Source organism: Perissodus microlepis, chromosome 13 (assembly GCF_051167445.1).
Source record: "Perissodus microlepis isolate ML-2025 ecotype Zambia chromosome 13, ASM5116744v1, whole genome shotgun sequence".
Lineage (NCBI taxonomy): Eukaryota > Metazoa > Chordata > Actinopteri > Cichliformes > Cichlidae > Perissodus > Perissodus microlepis.
This window is the reverse complement of record NC_140473.1, coordinates 16,896,025-16,917,107: the sequence shown is the minus strand read 5'-3', so window position 1 is coordinate 16,917,107 and position 21,083 is coordinate 16,896,025. Positions and strand designations below refer to the sequence as shown.

The window sequence follows — 21,083 nt, the reverse complement described above, 5'->3', positions numbered from 1 at the left end:
TATTCCTTTTTCCTTGTTTGGGATACTGTTAAGAAATGTCAGTATATAAATATTCATAATCAGTAGGTAAGAGATAAGAATTTTAGCACCAAAGCTTCCTTGGTTCAGCTTGAAGTCTGCTTGAAGTTCCCTTTGCTGAAATGTTATCTTGAAACAAATGGGTCTTGTGACAAACAAGCTCTTCTTTTTGGTGTTTCAAATACTGACAGGCAGACAGATCAAGATATTCAGAAGCCCCCCCAAAATTTTTAATTTCCACCAGAGACTAACCTGAATTTTGGGGTGAATCTACGTGGACTCTGTGATCTAACCGCTGTCAACAGTTACGCCCATGTGGACTGTTTCAACAGCGATATGTTGCTGCATTTCTTGGGAGGTACACATCATGTTACGACGTAGGGTTATGACCTACCTAAAGCATAGAATTAACACAGACCCAATCAGTCAAAATCAACTTCATTTTTATTCGGTTGTGAAGCGATAGGTCCTTAATTTCTCACATAAATAATGTCCACTTGGTGACTCACTGCTCAGTTAAGCTGATGTCATCTTACGTAAGTACAATACTGCTTGGAAACTTAATCTGAACAAAAAGAATAAATTATGAAATGTCAAGTACTCATAGTCTCTATATTAAAGGTGGACGTAGCCCACCATCAGCCAGTAGTTTGTCGACTACAGTTTGAAGGCATCATGTCTGGCAACACAACCACTGTCATTGTTTTTTGGAGCCAGAAATGACCATGCTGCTTTGTTCATTGTTTATCAAGAAAAAACTGGCCCTAATTAAAACATACCAGTTTGCCCTGCTTGACTTTTATTGTTTAATCTGTGCTGACAGTCTCCTGCAATTTGCTGCACTCTTCCTGGATGTCTTCACCTTTCTGCACAAAAACTGTAAAATGTTATTACTTTTATAGTTAAATAAATATTTAATATATTACTAAATATTTACTATTAGTTGAAAAGTGGTGGAGATTTTTTTAAACCATTCCTTTTTCCAATAATAATAATAATTATAATAATAACAACAATAAACACTATAAAAATCACATCTAAACTCTATTCTTGTCAAACTGCACATAAATGATCAAAACAATGATAACAAATAAAAGTGCCTTCCCAAATTATGTTATATTTGCCAATATTAATGCTGAAGATGACTTATCTTTTTTATTAAGCTACTTTTAAATACTTTTCTGTTTAATTCCTAGTAATGCACCCTATTCTATAAAATCACATTTCTTTATTAGCTACCATGCAAGGATTATATATCTCTGAAAAACAGGCCTTGACTTTGAAAAGTGTAATAAATATATTCATAATAAATAAAAGGACAGCTGAAATACAAGGCTTCGGGGCTGTGGGACATGGTTAAGTGTTTATATCTTCAGGGGGATTAAGAATATTCAGAAAAATGAAGGCGGTGTGTTGGCGAAACAGCTGGTTAGTTTGTACGCTCATTCTACCAAGTCACTTCTAAGAGTTGCTAATTTAAAAGTGATGGTTGACTTTAACTTTCATGTTTTATTAAATTAGATTAGATTTCTTTTCTCCATCATTGAAGCTTTCTTTGCTAATGCGCTAAAAGAATTATTACACTCCATCTCCTCTACATCACATATGTTGGCAAGATAACCACAGAAGGTAGTTTACTTACTAATGCTACCTCTGTTTCCACAAACGTACATATAGTAACTGATCTCAGTGCAGTGAAAGCATAGACAGTGGCAGCTTTATTCTGACTTCACAGACCATGCACAAACAACAAGAAAGAAGCTACTGGCCTCTCAGCTTGGCAAGCTCATGCCTCTGTTAATGAGAAACTGAAATGCCCATGAAAGACACCCTACGATTTCATTGGAATCAATGTCAAACCTGCTTCCTGTGACAATAGACAGTTGTGGCAACATGATCACAGTAATGTAAAGGATGAATGCAAAGAGGTAAGCTTTATGATAAAACACAGTTTCAGATAAAAGCAGAGGGATTGTTTCACTTTGTTATGTTTGAATTATTGTCAGTCTTTAGATTCCACTGGGCAAGCACAGCTTGCCTTGCTTGTCCTGACAGAACTCCATGACTATACTGGGCTCAAGAGGGTGGAAAGCTAATTTTTCAGTTAAAGCTAGTCAGCTTGGTTTGTCATATTGATACAAATACCTGCTCATTATTCCTAGCCAAAATTATATAGTCTTTCCCTCAGTAAAAAAACAAAACCTGACCTCAGACGTTTCGATCAGTCTCTTAATACAATTAACCTCACAGCAAGCCACATTATTTGTATCCACATATAAAAAAGGTCCTGTTCAGTGACTTAAATAACCACAGTACTTTCTCAGTATTCAAAAAATTAGTGCTTAAATACAATTAAACAGCTTATATTAAAAAAAAAAAACATACCCAACCCATACAGTTGTCATAAGGTGGGAAATTAACTAATCTTATGAGTGTATATTTGACTCATCAAAGCTCTTTTGCTCATGTGTTTTTAGTTTTAAAGACAGCAGTATTATGAACGCTGCTTTATCAATTAAAACTTAAATCTGAAGGACCAGACTCGGCAACCTCCTTTCAAAACAAGAATCACAGCTCCATACACTGGGTATATGTGCACATGACATATTTGCGTATGTGTGTGTGTTTATGTTTTTCTCAGTTTGATTACAACAAACAGTTTTTCCTCTCAGGGTTTCCCAGGTGCTAAAACATCTGGATACGTACAGTTATTTCTAACCACTTCTAACAATTTCTCCACAGCGCTAATCAAAATCCTTGGTATCCGCTCCTATACCCACAGGGCCTGATCTCACACTGGCTGTGAATCAACCTGGCTCAAGACCAACTGCATTTACTGTGGAGACAGCTACTGGCACTTAAAGTTATTGTTAGCTTTAAAAGGGGCAAAGTTAGATTTACTGAACCTGCTGTAAAGAACCTCAAAAGGCTCACTGGGTCTTAGATTGCTGCACTGTTCTTTTTCGAATGAGATTCATGAAACAAATTTATATATAGAACGTTGTTTTGCACCAGAATTCATATAAACATGTCATACTGATATGCAATTAGAATTCATTTAGAGTGTTTTTCAGTTGATAATCCATCTTGCTCTATCCAGGTGTGGGTCAAGGGGGCAACAGTATAAAAAGAGATGCCCAGGCCTCCTTGTGGCCAGGCATGGCTGCAGGGTTGGCCCCAAGTAACTATTTCCTGGCAGAGTAGCCATGTACCTCTATTTTCTATGATATCATCACTCTTAGTCTGTCTTCTCACCCCCAGGAACAATTTGGCTTGGGAGACCCTACGCTGCCCCTAACAACATTGATATTTTAAGTCTAACCAAATCACAACTTAAATCACCTCAGAGAAAAACCAAACAACTCCAAAGAACAGTAAATGGGATCTTTACTAACTTTGTCGTCTACCTTCAGGACACTGGCAGTATCCCATAAAGAGCTCTTTATTGGTAGTTTTTGGGATATTAGGTGTTTCCTGCAGCAAGTTTGGCAAACAGACTCCCAAACTAGGTGTGGGAAATGCAGTAGAAGGTCACTTAGAAATCGAGGCAGGCAGGGATTGCTGGCAACTGGAAGGAAAATGGCTGTTTTAAAGCCCCAAGTGTTGTTAAGCAGGCATTAGTCACACCTGTAAGAAGACTTCTGAATTGTGATGCACTTATTCCATTTTGTAAACAACTGAATCTCCCAAGAAAATTGAAATTAATCACCCTCTTAACTCTTTAGCAAATTTGTCTTTGTGACACCTGTTCCCTTCAGCTGTGGCTATTGTACCACTGTAGGAAGCAGCTGTAGCCTGGCACGATGAAAGGCTATTTCTTTTTTTTTCTTCTTCTACTCAATTACAGCCCACCTAGGCCTCTGGTAGCCAGCCAAGACACCCCACAGTGCACCAGTACTCTATCTAAACTCTGAACAAGCAGACCCTCTCTCCCAAAACAGTTGGAGGCGATCAAGATGCACTCCGTGTGCGTTGCCTCAGAGCTTTGGATGCTTACAGCCTCGAGGAGAATCTGGTGAGCGATAAGCACCGACTCATGCCAGAACAAAGCATGACTAGATAGATTAATGGTTTTCTGATAAGCCACTATCATCATTCATAGCATTAATGCATCAGTAGCAGTCTATTTTAACATCAGACAGCATGTGCAGTGGGAATAACAGACTGAGCGTCGGGCTAGTGATGATAATTTACTGTTCGTCTGGATAGCCTTTAATGGAGAGTTTGGCTCCAGCATTACAGACGATTTATCCACAATCATTTCTGTATGCCATGGTGAAATAATAAAAGAAGCAACTGAGAGTGCGCCCACAGTTCTGCTGCACTGTAGCCAGATAAATGGCATGAGAGACTAAAAACAGACAGGTGAGAACAGGTAGTTAAGGTAAACCTGCTAGTGTTTTGGAGCAAAAGAATACAACATCACATCTCAATAAGAACTGTCAGTTTACTCCAAGTGCTTCCACCATTCTGCATATTTAATTCACTGACATCGACGAGGGATCTGATGTTTTTGTGCAGGCCGATGAGTTTCTGTTCATTAAAAATGAAGTGAATGGATAACAGGTGCAGGCAAGATTGCTACTGGGTGGTCCTGAAATGCCTGACTGGAGACGTGCATGTTTTTAAGATAAGGATTTAGGGCACAGACAGTGCAGGATAGGAAGGGGGAAAGCACAAAAAATATATACAGTACACAGAAAAATCCAGTTTTAAACACTGAGCTATTTCTGACAAGTACATGCTGCCATGTTTGACTGAGGCTAATGAAGAGCATCCTTTGGTATGAAGTTGAATTGCTGACTCTTTGTTATCATCAATTTCTCGACACATATATATGTTCATATTACTTCAACAGAAATAAAGGACCAGAACAATTTCATGCCCGTGTAATTTCATGGACGCTATTATTTTTTACAAGGTAAGTTGAGAATAAAATGGAATCTACTGTTGATCTGCTTTCATAACATAAAAGTGGATCTGCAATGCACAAAATTACAGCAGACTCCCATCATTTAGTACACTGTCTATACATAGTGCTGTGAAAAAGTATTTGGGCCTTTCCTGATCTTTCCTTGGGGGATATTTATCAGATTTAAATGTTTTAGATCATCAAACAAATTTTAGTCTTTGAAAAAGATAACCTGAGTTAAAATGATTTTTTTAGATAATTATTTCATTCATTAAGAGATAAAAGCTATTCAAACCTGCTTGGCCCTGTGTGAAAAAAGTAATTGCGCGCTAAACCTAATAACTGATTGTGCCATCCTTGGCAACAAGAACTGCAATCATGTGTTTGTGATAGCTGCCAATGAGTCTTTCACATCACTGTGGAGGAATTTTGGCCCACTCTTCTTTGCAGTGTTGTTTTAATTCAGCCACACTGGAGGATTTTCAAATATAAATGATATAAATGGCTTGTTCAAGGTCACGCCAAAGATCAGATCAGACTTTGACTCAGTCACTCCATAACCTTCATTTGTTTTTTTTAAGCCATTCAGAGTGGACTTACTGGTGTGTTCTAGATCATTTTCCTGTTACATAACCCGAATGTGTTTGAGATTCAGGGGACAGATTGATGGTCTGACATTCTTCTTCAGGATTTTTGTGTAAGAAAGCAAATTTCTTGGTTCCATCAGTCATCCTGAAACAGCAAAGCAGCCCCAGACCATCACATTACCACTATCATGTTTGACTGTTGGTATGATGCTCTTTTTATAAGATGCTGTTTTAGTTATATGCCAGATGTAACGGGACTCAACCCTTCCAAAAAAGTTCCAGCTTTCGTCATGTCAGTTCATAGAATATTTCCCCCAAAGTCTTGGGTATCGTCAAGATGTTTTTTGTAAAATGCGAGATGAGTCTTTGCAATCTTTTTCATCAGCAGTGGTTTTCTCCTTGCCCAGTCTCTATCTTATTGCTGAATCATGAACTCTGACCTTAACTGAGACAAGTGAGTCCTGCATTTCTTTAGATGTTCTTTTGTGACCTTCTGGATAAGTGGTTGATGTACTCTTGGAGTGATTTAGGTTGGACGGCGACTCCTGGCAAGGTTCACCGCCGTTCCAAGTTCTCTCCATTTGTGTATAATGGCTGTGACCGTGTTCGGTGGAGTCCCAAAGCCTTAGAAATGGCTATGCAACCATTTCCACACTGACTGATGTCAGTGACTTGTTTCTCACCTGTTCTGGAGATTCTTTAGATTGTAGCATGTACATGTTGATTTTAGTCTGCTTCACTTTGTCCGACAAGTTCTATTTAGGGTATTTCTTAATTCAACAGATCTGACAGTAGTCAAGCCTGGGTGTGGTGAATGAACTTGAACTCAGCTTTCAATATGTGGTTAATCCCAGTTAATTAATAGTGTAACAAGATGGGGCAATTACTTTGGTAGGATTATGAGTGGATAGCTTTTTTCCCTTAAAAATTGCCTTTAATATTTACTCGAGTTGTCTTTGTCTGATATAAAAATGTAAAAAATGTCAGTGTAACCCTTAATCGATTGTCATTTAAGCTAAAAAGTGACCAATTCTTCATAAAAATTGAAAAATTGACAAAAGTTGTTCATGTTTGAGGTAATGTAACAAATCTGCACCCAGTTACCATGATTGTCTTCCCTGTTCCCATGTTTGTCTTATAGTTTTTTCCAGGATTTGGTGCATTAGTGGAATGAAATGTTGAGTGCACCTGTCAGATTAAAGGATTGAAGGTATCCCATTCTATTATTTGTTGACTGTATCTGTTAAATCTATCTGCCTCGGATGCCAAATAGATTGAAGTGTGGGAGCCGTTTGTATTGGAAGTGAAAGAGCCTCTTATCCTGATCCTGCTTTTAAAAACCTGCAAAAGAATAAATATAAAATATTTACGGTGCATTTTCTGCAGCCTATGTATTCAGTGTGTTTTCGTGGGGGGAGGTTTGGTGTGCATCTGTGTGCATTTCCGTACATGCCAAAGCAAAAGTGAAAGAGCTCCTCTTTCATGTTGTGCTGCTTTGATTATTGCTTTCCAGCGTTGGATTAATATTTAGCATTTGGCTCTCGGAGGACTGTGCAAGTGAATTTGCGTGATCTCAATACCTATAACTGTGTCATTGGCAGTCATTTATACACTAACCAAAATATTCCCAGGGACTGAACTGCTCCAGTTTTTGTCTTTTTTTTTAACTCAAAGACCATCATGGGGCAACTATTAAGAAAACCCCCCAGCACTATTTGGTTGCGAAATTTGTATTTCAGCTGTGGACGTTTACAGTTTTAATTACTGAGAAACCCTAATAAAAGAATTTTCCATTTATTCCCACACCCTGAAGCAAGACTTGTGAGTGGATAGAGTCATCAAATTCCCAGTGATACGTGCTTCATCCAGAGACTGCAGTTGCTACAGCAGCAAGCTGAAATCAAAGCAGTTTCTACTGGCGATTCCCTCTGGATGTTCACTGGTTACTTCCTCTGATGTTTTCTCCTGTCATCATCATCATTGACAAAGACACCGCCATGCACACGGGCGTTAAGACTTCCCAAAATCAAGAGCACATCTGTATGCCTGTATGCATGCACGCATATGCACTAACACACTGAGACAATCACCCTCGAGAATAATGATCATGAAAGAGATTCAGTGTGTAGAAGTAGGGGCCGTTTGTGTTGCACAGCAGCTTTGATGTTAAATTAAGGGAAAAGGGGGAGCAGAGAAAGTGACATCTTTATATCAGAAGCTCTATCGTTAAGCAAACTGTTTATATCTTGGGATACTCGTCAAATTCCTGTCATGTTTGTGAAAAGTGATGTTTCTGCATAGCTAATCACGAAGTTCCGAATTCATAATGACATCGCTGCTGTAACAAACATTCTGCATCAAATATGGAGCCACGACCAGTGAGTTATAATACCACCATAATTCTGACTTAATCTTTCCATGCCCACAATTTCATTACTTCCCTAAGTACAGTTCCAGAGGACACACTCTTTAAGTAATCACAGTCAAACTAATCCGTCCCCGAGAGGGGATGCTGACAGTTTTCACACACGTTCACGTCCTCTCCGGGGACCACGACCCGTGTTTTAAGGAGGAGGATCAGAAATGACACCGCAATCTCTTCGGGAAAGGTTATTATTTCGAAAGGCTCATCTTTTCTTCCAGAACAGATAAGCCATTGTTCTCACAACAGATGCTCAAGCTGAAGCAAACTGCTCACATTTCAGATCCAATAATGATACCTATCATTCAGTGCAGTTACCACATAGGATCAATTAAAACCCAATTAACAGGAGTCATATGGAACCTAATCCAACTGCACTGTTGCCCAAATCCTGTTGGGATCATTACTAATCATTTCACAGAGAAGCAAAGGAAGGCAAAACTATGGCTATGCAGCCCCAGACACGGCAATATATCACAGTGCTCTGAAAGCTTTAATCAATCAATCCCTGCAGCCCAGTTTAGTGTGTTTAGTAGGTGAAAATGCTCATCAATCAATCACTGGCTCTGCTCTAATTGCTAAATTCCCTTGTTTGTGAAATCTCTTGGAACACGTCTGGTAGCACATCTGGGGCAACCAGTAGTCAGGTCAGTGTGATGGAATAGGTTTATGCCTCTGTGCAAGTGGGGCTGAAACTTAATTGCTTAGAATGAGCAAAGGGCTCATAAGCGAAAAGCAGGAAGAACAGCAGTCGATACACTATGGACTGTGCTTGCAAATGTGGCTTTTTTTTCTTGGGTTCTATTGTGGAAGTTTACTGAATCAATAGTTATAAAATCACCCGAATTCAATATAATACACAATACCATGTTTTGTCACTTATATGTATTTCCCATTTCATTCTACTATAAAAGCCCTTCTGTGTAAAATAGATCTTATGGTGCTTAATTTTCTATTTTTTTTTTTTCACATTTTATACATTTATATGTGTTAAAACTACCAGCACCAAGTTTCTGTGCTTTAACCCGCTTCGAAAGTGTGTGATAATAACTATTAGGCTACACTTCCGAAATGTGGAGTGCGTGTTTCCCCATCAGCGCATCTAATACCGCATTACAGCGGATCTCCCAATCAACACTTACATCTCTGAAGCGATTCCAGTGCTTGATCTTGCGGCTGTACTGTGAAATGGTGGACAGCCACTGCTCGTCTTCCATGAAATTCCCCGTCTTTTCCGCCTCTTTGACGCTCTTCACTTCGGTTTGGAGGGTTGACCCCGCCAGCATCACCAGCGGGACGAGAAGGCACACGATATCCGTATTTCCCACCATGGTAGCAGACAAACAAAAACACCTCGCGCACACCGACTGTCGGCAGCAGGAGGAGGATACCGAGGCTGGACTGAAAGTACCACCTGATTAGCCTATAGGATGCGCCTTCTGCTCGAGGAGAGAGAGAGAAAAGGAGAGGGAGGGAGAGAGAGAGAGATTTTCAGGGTGTGTTTCCGTGAACACGCCACACATTTATTTGCGTGTTCCTGGGTGCTGCTGGTGTTTACAAGCAACGAATTCAAATGTCACGTGACGCCATTCATTGACTCCTCTCCGCTCTGGGCTTTTTCAGGTGGGACACTTGTTTGGTTTGTGGGGCAGGCTAAATAAAGGCTATAATAATGTATTATTGACTCAGTTAATTCTTTTAGGATTGTGAGGGGAAACATATTTAGATCACCTTTATTTCTGATGAGATAAGTAAAACCTTCCACCTGAAAGGCTGGGATTAGACAGGTTTTAGTTTTTATTTGAGAAATTTTGGCATCGGGATAGTCGTAGATTGGATTTCCTGATCATTCCAGCTCATGTCTATGTTTAAAAAAAGCCTTCAGTCAGTAAAAAGCCCACTCTGACACACACTCAGCCAGCAGTTCTGCTGCAGCACGGTAAGATGTCTTTTTCATTAAAATTTCACCGCAACAGGGAAACCCTTTGCGACCCTTTATCTACAAAAGAGCTATGCAAATGTACTTAGCGATGTTAGTTTGGAAAAAGAATACCAACTGGGTCCACTTAGAGCTTTTTCCAGAGGCTTCAATCATATCACACGACTTTCATCAATGAATGCGGCTCTCTCTTGGTTATCATGGAGATTAATCACTTGGCAGGGATGTTTTTGTTTTATTTACAATTTATTAATTTCAAATTAATCAAACTTTTCAGGTATCAACAGCAGCTATTAGGCGATTTACTTCACCCCCCCCCTTTTTTTTTTCTAAAGTGACTGGATTTTTCTTTTTATTTATACTTATCTTGTTAGTTATCCTTTATTCATCCAGATATATTCATCCAAAATAGTGTGCGTGAGATTAAGATATCTATTCCAAGAGAGACCGTGTCGTTATTATTTATAATACATAATCAATTACTGTGGCTGTTGCATTTGTTGTAGTTGTTGAAAGTGAGGCTATGAATCTGCTCCGCATAATTCATTTAGTTATCTAGTAAGTGCCTGCACTTACTCAGTTCAAGAGTACATTTGTTTACAAAGTTGAGACTTTATAATAAATACAGTACGATATGACATATAATATAAAGTTCGGATCCAATTGCATATAGACAAAACCTAATCATCTATTTAATATAAAATAGTAAATGTAAGTATTTTCAGAAGAATAACATAAGTATTTAGAAATTATCATTTGGTTTCATGGTCCAGCAGCTTGTATGAAAATTTTAAACAATTTAGGAGTGATAGATTACAGCTGCTTCCCAAACAGACCCTTAAAAATCAATGAACCATAAAGATAATAAAATAAAATTTATTTGTACAGCACTTAATAAAACCAGCATTTACAAAATGCTTCTCAAAAACACGCAATAAACAAATAATAAACGTAAATTTTTTTAAAAGCCCCCTAGGAATAAATTATAAAAACAATTTTCCATATCAATTATAAAAAACCACACGAGACTCAAGTGCAAGAGACAATCAAATATAATGTGACTCCATAGGAAATAATACATTTAACATAAAATGTAAAAGTTTAAAGAATGAAATGGAGATAAGCTAAGAATGTCAAAGATATAAAATCTATAATAAAAGCGCTACCAAGTGCTATAAATTAGCACTGATGAAGACACTCAGGAAGCGAGTTGGACTTCCTCGGGCAGGTCATTTCACAGCTGAAGAGCCCTAACAGCAAATGCTCGATCGCCTTTTCTCTTTAAGTGTGAGCGTGATGGGAAAAGTAAACAGGTTTCTGGGAGGATCTCAGGCTGTGCAACTGCAACCAGGCCATGAATGTTTTTAAAAATAATAAGTTGAATATTAAAACCAGTTCTTAAAGTAAAGAGCAGCCAGTGTAAACAGTGTAACAGCGCCAGTTGCTACACTGTAGCAGCAGGACTCGTTAACCTTGCTTATGTGTTTCTCAAGCACACCCAGGTTTCTGACAACTGATTGTACATGAACTGATAACCAAGGGAGGACTTGATGAGTAAATGGAGCGTTTCTGGAGCAATGATAGGATTTTCTGTTTTTTTCTGAGTTAAATTTTTTAGAAAATATAAGTCTGTGGATTTTACCATTCATTTAATACTAAGCTGTTAGCATAGTAGTGGAACAAAATATCATTTCTCTGTATAATGTAGCCAAGAGACAGCATGTATATATAATTTTTTTAAAAACAAGATAGGACCTAGTATAGACCCCTGGGGGACTCCAGATTTTAGAATAGGGAGAGCTGTGGTCACCAGTAAAAAAACAAAACAAAAATAAAACTGTAGAGCTGTTTCAGATATACCAACCTGATGCTGCAGCCTCTCAGTCAAAAAAGTTTTATGGACTGTTGCATCAAATGTTGCACTTAAGTCAAGCAGAACAAGGACAGAACATTCATCAGTGTCAGCAGTTTTTAAAATATCATTTGTGACTCTAAAAGGCACCGTCTCAGTTCTGTGATGCTGTTTAAAACTGGACTGAAATTTTGAAAAGATTTTGTTCTCATGTAACTTTTAAAGATGCAGCGGACAACAATTTTTCTCCTGCGGCATCCAAAAAGGTGTTAACTAAGGTGTAATCTCACATGACTCTGCTAAGTGTCCCAGTAAGGGGCAGCATACATGACACCAGGCCCTAGAAATGGGATACCTAAGTGCAACACACCTACAACAAATGTTATGAATTATTCAAACTGTACTGTTCATGCTGTCAAAACTCATTATTGTATGTGAACTTAATCAAAACCTCTCAGTCTTAATAAAAATGAAACAAATTACCACAGTGCTGTCTGATTTCATGTGATTTTCCTATGGAATAAAGTTAAAGCAATAGTTAATTACATTGTTATATCTTGATTGACAAACTGACAACCTTGCATTTTGCCCTTGTATCTATAACAATGAAACACAGTTGGCTAAAATAGAAAAAAAATACAGAAAAGAGTCAGTGTTGATTGTTATCTGGATTAATAACAACACAAAAAGAGGTATGCGATGTGTTTATGTTGACTGTAGTTCTATGATACGTTTCGGTTGCGTTGTATAAAATGTTTTGATGCATTTTTTGGGGAAGTACAGCATTTGCACTTTGCCAGGCTATAGCGTTTGACTATATCTGCATAGCCTGCTGCAGTCTCAGCCCTAGAGAGGAGCAGTGAATGACAGCTTGTAAATGAAATGCTGGATTAACTGATGCCATCTTTATTTCATCCTGAAAGAAATGTATTTGAGACCTTAATAAAGGCAGGCGTAAAGACAGGAAGTTGTTCGAACTGAACATGGACTCGTGCATGGAAATTATGTGATGTGATACAATCACGTGCGTGAAAGCAGCTGAGCTTAATCCACATATAGTGAAGCATACAGCAAGCACGCAAATGCTTATTTTTAATGCTACACACTCAAGCTGAATAAAATATTCATGTGTGCAAACAACAAATTTTCTAGCTGGTTGGACTCTGCTTAGTTTGTACTTCCTGCGTTCAACTAAAGCTAACTGTAGCCAGACACGAATACATGCAATCTCCCTGCTTTAATCTCAGCAACATTAATCAAACTAAAAGCAATGAACAGCATGAAGCAAAATTACAGTGTGATTAACTTCTCTCTTGTAAGTCACATATTAGGAGGAAAACCTGAAGCTACTGCAGCAGGAATCGAGCAAAGGCCTGGCCGTGAACCCAGACAGATGTGATATGACAGTCACGGAGCTGTGAAGCAGAAAGCGAAAGGAAGGAACACGGGAACCGACAATTTTCATCTCGTTCTTTGGAGACAGAAAAGGAAATAAATGGCTGAAAAATCCTTGAGTCATAGTACTATAGGCTGTAATGTAATCTTATAAAAGCACTGTGAATACACTCCTCTGTCATGTGAGTGTGTTTTCCCCGGGTCTGATGCTTTGTGACTCCGAGGAAGAGATGTAATTGTGACGACCGCACAGATAAAGTGAAGTTCATTAACAAAACATTTTGGATTCTGTCATCCAGAATAGATGTGTGTATCCACGAGCCAGTCTTGGAGCCTAAGTTAATTGTCAGCTTATTAATTAATACTTTTTTAATGAATGTGTGCCATTACTAATGACTTTCTAGCAGTCTGTTAAAGGGGTCAGTCAATTGGTTCAGGTCTCCCTACAGATATCATTATATTAATGATGTTATTTAACTTTGGGCTGGAAAAAAGCAAACTGCAGAACTTTTCCCTTAAACTGTAACGTCCATTCAAGACTAATAGGTGGTATTAGTCCAGTAAACACGGACGATATCCAGGATACTTTAAGATTCAAAGAGCAGTCACAACAGCCGAGGAAAGCTGTGTTTGGCAGGATTGCTAAATAATGCACATGCTTCTAAAATGAGAGACAGAGAGAGAGAGCTTCACTCTGGGACAAGTCACACTAAGAGTACTTATAAATAATGATCGGGATCCTTTTCTCTGTCTTAAGTCATCATGCATGCAGTGACTTTTTTGCTCTGCTACCTATCACTTAGCAATGCAGCCTCTGTGCCAAATTACCTTCGATCAATATCAATAATGAAACTCGTTCACAAACTCAGCAACCAAAGCTGGAAAATGCAAATAATCCACCTCCTTTGGGTGCTTTATGTCAAGTTGGCAGTCAGTGAAAGGAAACGATAACACCTTTTTGTTTCGTTGCTCATGTTCCGTGACCAACAACAATAATAAATGAATGACACAGGGCTTATTACACCTCTGGAAATGTATTTAAAGCAGATAGTGGTAAAATGTTCCTTACTAGATTTTATCTAGGCCTCTTTTTTTTTCTTCTTTTCTTTTTTTTTTCCAGATATCATCTTTGAACAGAAAGGCCCAGGAGATCCACCCTCTGGAGTGTTGTGTAAAGTTTTAATTCTTTAATAAAGAAGAGTGTATCTTCACAAACAAAAAGAGAGAGAGAGAAAAAAGCTAAACATCACATTTTCCCCTCCCCTGAGAGTGTGGGTCTGTTTCTGCTTCTTCCAGCAATAAATCAAAACCTGTCCCAGGTCCAGCGTCAGGTGATGCAGCCTCGCTGAGCCAAACAGCCGATCCTGCATTCACTGCAAAAGCCTTTTCAGATAAACACGAGGAGGGCTGAGATGGAAAGGTTATTCTTCTTCAGTTGGAAGTGTCTCCTCAGAGTGACAGACACCACCTCATTTTTCACGCCACAAGGAGTGATAAACAGCAATAAAGTACTTCTGCTCACAACGGCATGCCGTTGCTATAGTCACAGCCTCCCAAACACAATCCAGGGACCCTTTCACCTCTTACTGAATTCATTAACATAAGCGTATGCAAAAGAGCGTGAAGAAGAAGGTGGTATCTGAGCACATTCTGGTTAAGTGCATCGTAATTGCTCGGGTTATTTTCGCACCAGTTACTGAAACAAGTTTGCTGGGATGAAAAAAATACAGGTAGGATTTCCTTTGTGGTTTGCTCCAATGATCCTCTGATTAAAGGAAGTACTTCCAGAAAACAACAACAAAAAAAGCACTCTCAACAAGCCACTTGGTAATAGATTTATTATACATGAATTAGCCCGAGGCTGGCCAGCTTAACAGCCCTCTCAGGCCTGTTTGAATTGTAAAACACACTGCTTGTCACGCTTTGTTTCCCTTTTTACTTTTCTTCCATGACAATGTACAAATAATGTTTTCCCCCCAAACAGTGTAGTCTGCAGGCTTAAGCTCAGGAAAACGGCACCGGCGCTGTGTGCGGAGAAACATTAATGGAGCAGAATAAAACGCACTTGCTGCAGTTGAAACGCCCGTGAAAACGATACGTCAGACAGCCTGCTGTGTGTTCACGGGCACAAACAATAGATGCAACCGGGCATAAACATTTCCCATGCAAACATAAGCACTTTCACCACACTGGCTGCAGCTTCTTCGTCGTGTGAAACTTAAAGCTTGTACAGTGACGCCACTATCTGGTTATGCAGTGCATTACATCAATCGGGGGCCGACTCTGGAATTTCACCACTAGGTTAAGTGCGATTAAACACACAAACTGCACTATGAAATGAACGTAGGTTAAATAATTTTGGCATTAGTTTATTGTTAGGTAGTTCAGCTTTTTTTTTTTTTTTTTTTTTTTTGTGTAGTCAGCTACTGAATTTTTTCTGTTTTACCTTTCCTTGTTTACTACTTCTTTACTACGACTAACACCAAAAATATATATGTTATTGTTCATTTTCAGAATAAAGTTGAAATGTGGAGAATAAAGTTGTCGTTTAAATTCAAACAACTGCTACAGCTGCCTTGTGTAGGTGAATTAGTAAAGGAACGTGATCAGCGATCTTATTGTGTCTTGCGATACATCATACATCCTCTTTACTGCACGAGGGTCTAACCATCGGTATCCTTGCATGTGCCATTTCAGTTATCACAAATGTGGTGTTTTCTTTTTAACCAAATGAGGCTTTCTACCAACACATTTTGCACCATCTCTGCAGCGTTCTTAGTCTTATCACAACACTGTTTATGTGCTAAATAAAAGGTAAACTTTAGCGCTCACAAAACTATACTTACGTAAAGCTGCAGAGAAAAAAAAGAGAGTTTTAGTCTTAGTCAGTGAGGTCAAATGTGTCATCACAACCAGTATCAGGTGGTTCTGGTGCGTGCATATTATGAGACTGGGATGACTACGTGACTGACTGTGAGTCAGTTTTTGATATGACTTGCAATAATGGACTTTTGAAATCTTGCTCAGCACAAATAGGAATCTTATTAGGCTATAATAATAGGCATAATACTAATAATACTAATACTACTACTACTACTACTACTACTACTACTACTAATAATAATAAAAAGACTCGAACCGAAAACTGAAGAGTGAAAAATAAGTCAATGGACCACGTTTAAACAATGAACAACAAAAGTTAATAAACATATATATATATATATATATACAAACTAACTCACAGCAACCGTTTCTTAGGGCTCACACATTAGCAGCTGTAGTAATGATGAGATCATCAACAAATGTCAAACAGGATTATTTCCTGCTTGTTGCAACATTTAGGCTATCTGGGCTTTCTGATATTGCAAATGTAAAATCATAGCAATTTATCATATGAGTGCTGTAAAGCTATTTTAGTTTTTAAGACCCTTAAACAAGGACCAGTCAGGTAAACTGAATCAGATATCAACTTTTTTTTGTATTGTATTGTTATAATTTCCTCAAATGTTCATTCATATAGTCAATTTGAATGTATATTTTACATCTGATATACTTTTGGTTTTACATAGTTTTAATCAACTAAGCTTCAACTTCAGTGTAAAGCAAGTGGTAGTTTTCAAAATTATACTAGTACTTTTCTGTGCTTCTTTGGGTTTTTACTCCAACAAACCAAGTCAAAGAGAAGGTCAGTCCCCAGAATGGGATGTAAGTAACCTACAATCCCCATAAAAATAAGAGGCATGAATGGACACAGAGGCTTAAGACTTTAAGTTGGAGAGCAAATACCTGCTATTGTAAACAGGTCTGGAGGCATTTGCAGCAGTGGGGGATGGTAAAGCCTCCCTGTTAGAAATCATGAGCCAGAATTGTGCAAGATTTTTCTTAAACTTTGGGTCTCTGAGAATAGCACACTTTCTAGTCATTTATTAAAGCATTTAAGTGAACAACATGGTAATAAAGTTGTGACACCAATCTGTCACTAAAGCTTATTGACTGACTGAAAAAAACTAACATTTAAAAAGGAAAAACTAGCATGTGTAAGCTGTGTAAAATGTAAATAAAAACAGAAGGATTTTCAGATCTCATACACCCATATTTTATTCACAGAAGAGCACAGGGACGTATCAGCTGGTTAAACTGAGAAAATGGCAGCAACAAATGTGAAAAAAGGTGGGACAGGGCCATGTTTTAGGCTGTGTAGCACCCCCTCCCCTTTTAACAGCACTCCATAAATGTCTAGGAACTGGGGAGAGGAGCTGCTGGACTTCTGTGAAAGGACTGTTCTTCCAATCTTGCCTGATATAAGTTCCATGTGCTCAACAGTCCTGGCTCTTCTTGTATTTTAGTTGTATTGAACTGAAGGCAGTTCAGCACCCGGACTCTTCTACTTCAAAGCCATGCTGTTGTAATAGATCTAGGATGTGTGGGTCCTGGAAAGGACATCAGCTGGATGGAGCAAATGTTGCTAAAACCTGTGTATAACTTTAAACTTGTCTAAACCACAGAACAGTTTTCCACTTTCCCATTTTTTAGCTTTGGCTCAGAGAGGGCATTTCCAGATCATGTTGGCACATGGCTTCCTCTTTGCATGACAAAGCTTTAACCTAGATTTGGGAATAGCATGACATGTGGTCACAGATAATGATTTCTGGAAGTGTCTCTGAGCTGATGCAATGACTTCCATGACAGAATATGTCTGTTTTGAATGCAATACTGCCTGAGTGCCCAAAGACTAGCATCCAATACTGATTGCACACAGAGATTCCTCCAGATTTTAAGAATCTTTTGATGATAATGTTTTTTTTTTTTTATTTAGATGATATTTAAAATCTTTACAATTTTACCTTCAGGAATATTGTTCTGAAATTGTTCCACAATTTGTAAATGCAGATTTTTTATTTACAGATTAGTGAACCTCTGCACAAACTCTTTTAAATATCCAATCTATTGTTGACTTATTGCCAATTAACTTAGTTAAAAATATTTCACCACCTGTTTCTTTCACAACTTTTTTTTTTAACAATTGTTGCTGCCATGAAATTCAGAATGAGATAACATTTTAATAAAATAGTAAATTATTAAATGATTTCTATGTTTTATTGTGAATAATATATGGTTTTAAGAGTTTTGACTTTGATTGCATTCTGTTTTACACAGTGCTCCAACTTTTTTGGTAATGGTAAGACTTTAAAACCAACTTTAACTTTTAAACAAAATTATCATAAAAGAAAAAGAAGAATGAAACTATGAGGATGTGCAGAGGGGAAAATAAAACTCATTAAAAAAATAAGATCTAGGCTATGATCACTACAACGCCCCCTTTAAAAAAAATCTGGTATTCATAGGCTGTTTTTTGTGCCAGTAATGTCGACTGGGCTTACTTCATGCCTGAGAAACTGCCTGTTGAAGTTTAGTTTGAGTTGGCAGTTTGAGTTTATGTTTGGCCCCTGCTGAAGAGACTTTTAAACGTTTATAAATTATTCCCAGGGGCGCTGTTTAAAACAAAAGCTGTAAAGTTAATGGTCAGCACTCTTTCTGACCATCTGACGGAAACGACAAACGAGGTCTACGTGCGAGACGTGTCCCCCATGTCATTCACAGGAATCGATCTTTCAACAACTGTACAGTCATCGTCTTTTCCTCTGGGCTTTCGTGTGAAATTTCTGTTGGGCGGATCTTTCTTTATCGTTTAGTGGGATTTGTGTGGCAATCTTTACTTTACCTTTAAAATGACTAACAAATAGAGGAGTAAAAAAATAAAGAGTAGAAAGAGCAGGAACTTCTGCGCGTATGCAGGATGGGGGTCGGGCTGTTGCTGCAATACCGGCAGAGGGGGCTTTGCCTAATCATCAAAGGGATCAGCAGTGTTACCAGGCAAGGCAGAATGCTGAGGACGTGAGCTGAATCGTCATTGGTGGAAAAATACGATGGGCGGGGTGTTCTTTTCGTGGGTATTTAAGGCTTTGTTCCATTGTTGCAGAGGTCTTCCAGCTGGTCTGGTTCAAGGGACAGGGCCACCATCCGAGGATACAATAGCACTTTAATTTTTTTGTTTTTAAGGATGTCTTGCAATCAGTCTCTGGACGGTAGCTTTCCTCCATCTCCATCGGAGGACAGGGGCTCACAGCGGCTGTCCTGGAGCAGTTTGCTTCACAAGCTGACAGAGCTGAAGGGACACAATCAGAGGGTGACAGAAGATCAGTACTGCAGGAGTGAATCTGGTGAGTGTCATTTGATCGAACTAACACTGTTCAAGAATATATATGTATAATTTCTGATTGTTTAAATGCATTTTGGAAAGAGAACAAGAGAGAATGAAGTCTTAAAGTACAAAGAAAATATGCTTTTCAGTCTTTCTTCCACTTTGTTTAATGATTAGAAAACTTAAAAAAAAAAAAAGAAAGGTGAATCCCACACTGCTCTATATTACTTACTAACTTGTAGCTACTCCTTTGTTTCAGGATCTATGACAGATCTGTCAGAGTTAGACATCAGCTCCTTCTTCTATCCTCTGGAGGAGACCTTGGCTGCAGACGTTGTGACTGCCATTGCACATAGTCTCAGTGATGCATCGCACACCAGCTTGGATTGCTCCAAACTCATGCTCCCTGACTGCCTGCTACACAATATCAGCCAAGAGCTGCTCCACTTGGCTGCGATAGAGCCTTGTGGTCTCAGGGGAGCGCTCATCGACCTGTGCGTTGACATGGGGGAACAGGACTCTCCATGTACTGTGGATCAAATAGCAGTAGATCCATCCCTTGTCCCAACTTTCCATGTGACACTGGTGCTGAGGGTGGAGTCCAGTGGACTGTGGCCAAAAGTTCAGAAGCTCTTCAAAAGTAGCAAACCAGCACAGACATCCTCATCGTCTCCGAAGCACCACGACACCCTGAAGCTGAGCACGAGTTTCAGGGCTATCAAGAGGAAACTGTACAGTTCAGCCGCACTGCTGGTTGAGGAGTGCTGATCGCTGAGCACTCCTGTCTCTGATAAGCTGGACTCTAAAGAAACTGCAACGAAGCTGCTAATTAATGCAAAGTCTTAACAAAAGCACTGTCGAGACATAACAATGATGACCTGTCTGTGATGATGTATGACGGGGTTAATACTGAACTACCTTTGTCTCATAGCAGCTACTCATGTGGGTCTAGTGAAGATTAGTGTTTGCACATGGGTCAGTTTCATTCCTGTGAATGTGAAGCCACACTTATAAGGGAATGCCTTATGTATGTGACATTTAAATATACCAACGGACACTCGTTTTGTATTTTTTTTTTAACATGAGAGAATAAATAATTTTTTTATTAACTTTTTGTGTGAGTTTTATCTGGCTGTGTCCCATATCCACACAAATTCATACATGCTATGTACTGCAGTGCTGAGACAAAACAGTAAAGCAGCAGTATGTTGTAGTTTATTTCTCTTGCACCAACCATTCAGTTATGTTACTGCTGTAAACAGATACTTCCAGCAGTTTTCTTAGAGTAGTCAGTACTTAATGACTTGACATCAGGGGTGTTAAACATGAGGCCCGGAGTCCAGAACTGCCCACCAAAGACTCTACTCTGCCCTCTGGATGGTATGGGAAATGTGAAGGAAGATATCAATTTTAGACTCTACCTCCCCTTTGGCCATTATACACCAAAGTAATTAAGTACATAAATCACAGAAAGTGGGTTTAGTTTTTTAAAAAAGACAAAAAAAAGGGAGAAGTATTCTGTCAGTTTTTTAATTTGTAGTCACAGGACAGTCTGCACAATGAGCTAACATAACTTTTTCTATAATTTTACACATTTATTTCTTGCAATTGAATTTTTTTTTTTTTATCATGTAGTAAAACTGAGCTATAATGTTAAAACGTCACTTGTTTCCTTATATTAAAATATCTTATGGCTAACCCTAAGATCAAAGTGGGCTGTACGTGGCCCATAATGTAAAATTTGTTTGACATCCCT

At 38.6% G+C, this 21,083-nt stretch overlaps 2 protein-coding genes across 2 annotated transcripts in view; one reads left to right on the top strand and one right to left on the bottom strand.

The window, feature by feature from the left end:
* spock2 (SPARC (osteonectin), cwcv and kazal like domains proteoglycan 2) overlaps positions 1 to 9,467 on the bottom strand; it is a 37,777-nt gene extending 28,310 nt beyond the window's left edge. Inside the window, exon 1 of the mRNA XM_084948217.1 lies at positions 9,082 to 9,467. Coding sequence (XP_084804343.1) covers positions 9,082 to 9,270 — 189 coding nt within the window. The 5' untranslated portion in view covers positions 9,271 to 9,467. The remainder of the gene's footprint in view (positions 1 to 9,081) is intronic.
* A 9,595-nt stretch (positions 9,468 to 19,062) lies between these two features.
* On the top strand, positions 19,063 to 20,914 carry LOC146374984 (DNA damage-inducible transcript 4 protein-like). Its single transcript, XM_084948103.1, has 2 exons — positions 19,063 to 19,346; positions 19,587 to 20,914. Exons 1-2 carry the CDS (start codon positions 19,187 to 19,189, stop codon positions 20,093 to 20,095), a joined length of 669 nt encoding a protein of 222 aa, XP_084804229.1. The 5' UTR covers positions 19,063 to 19,186; the 3' UTR covers positions 20,096 to 20,914.
* Positions 20,915 to 21,083: the final 169 nt, after the last annotated feature.

Coding starts and splice junctions, on each gene's coding strand:
- LOC146374984 (XM_084948103.1), top strand. CDS start 19,187: ATGTCTTGCAATCAGTCTCTGGACGGTAGCTTTCCTCCATCTCCATCG. Junction 19,347..19,586: donor GTACTGCAGGAGTGAATCTG/GTGAGTGTCATT, acceptor CCTTTGTTTCAG/GATCTATGACAGATCTGTCA.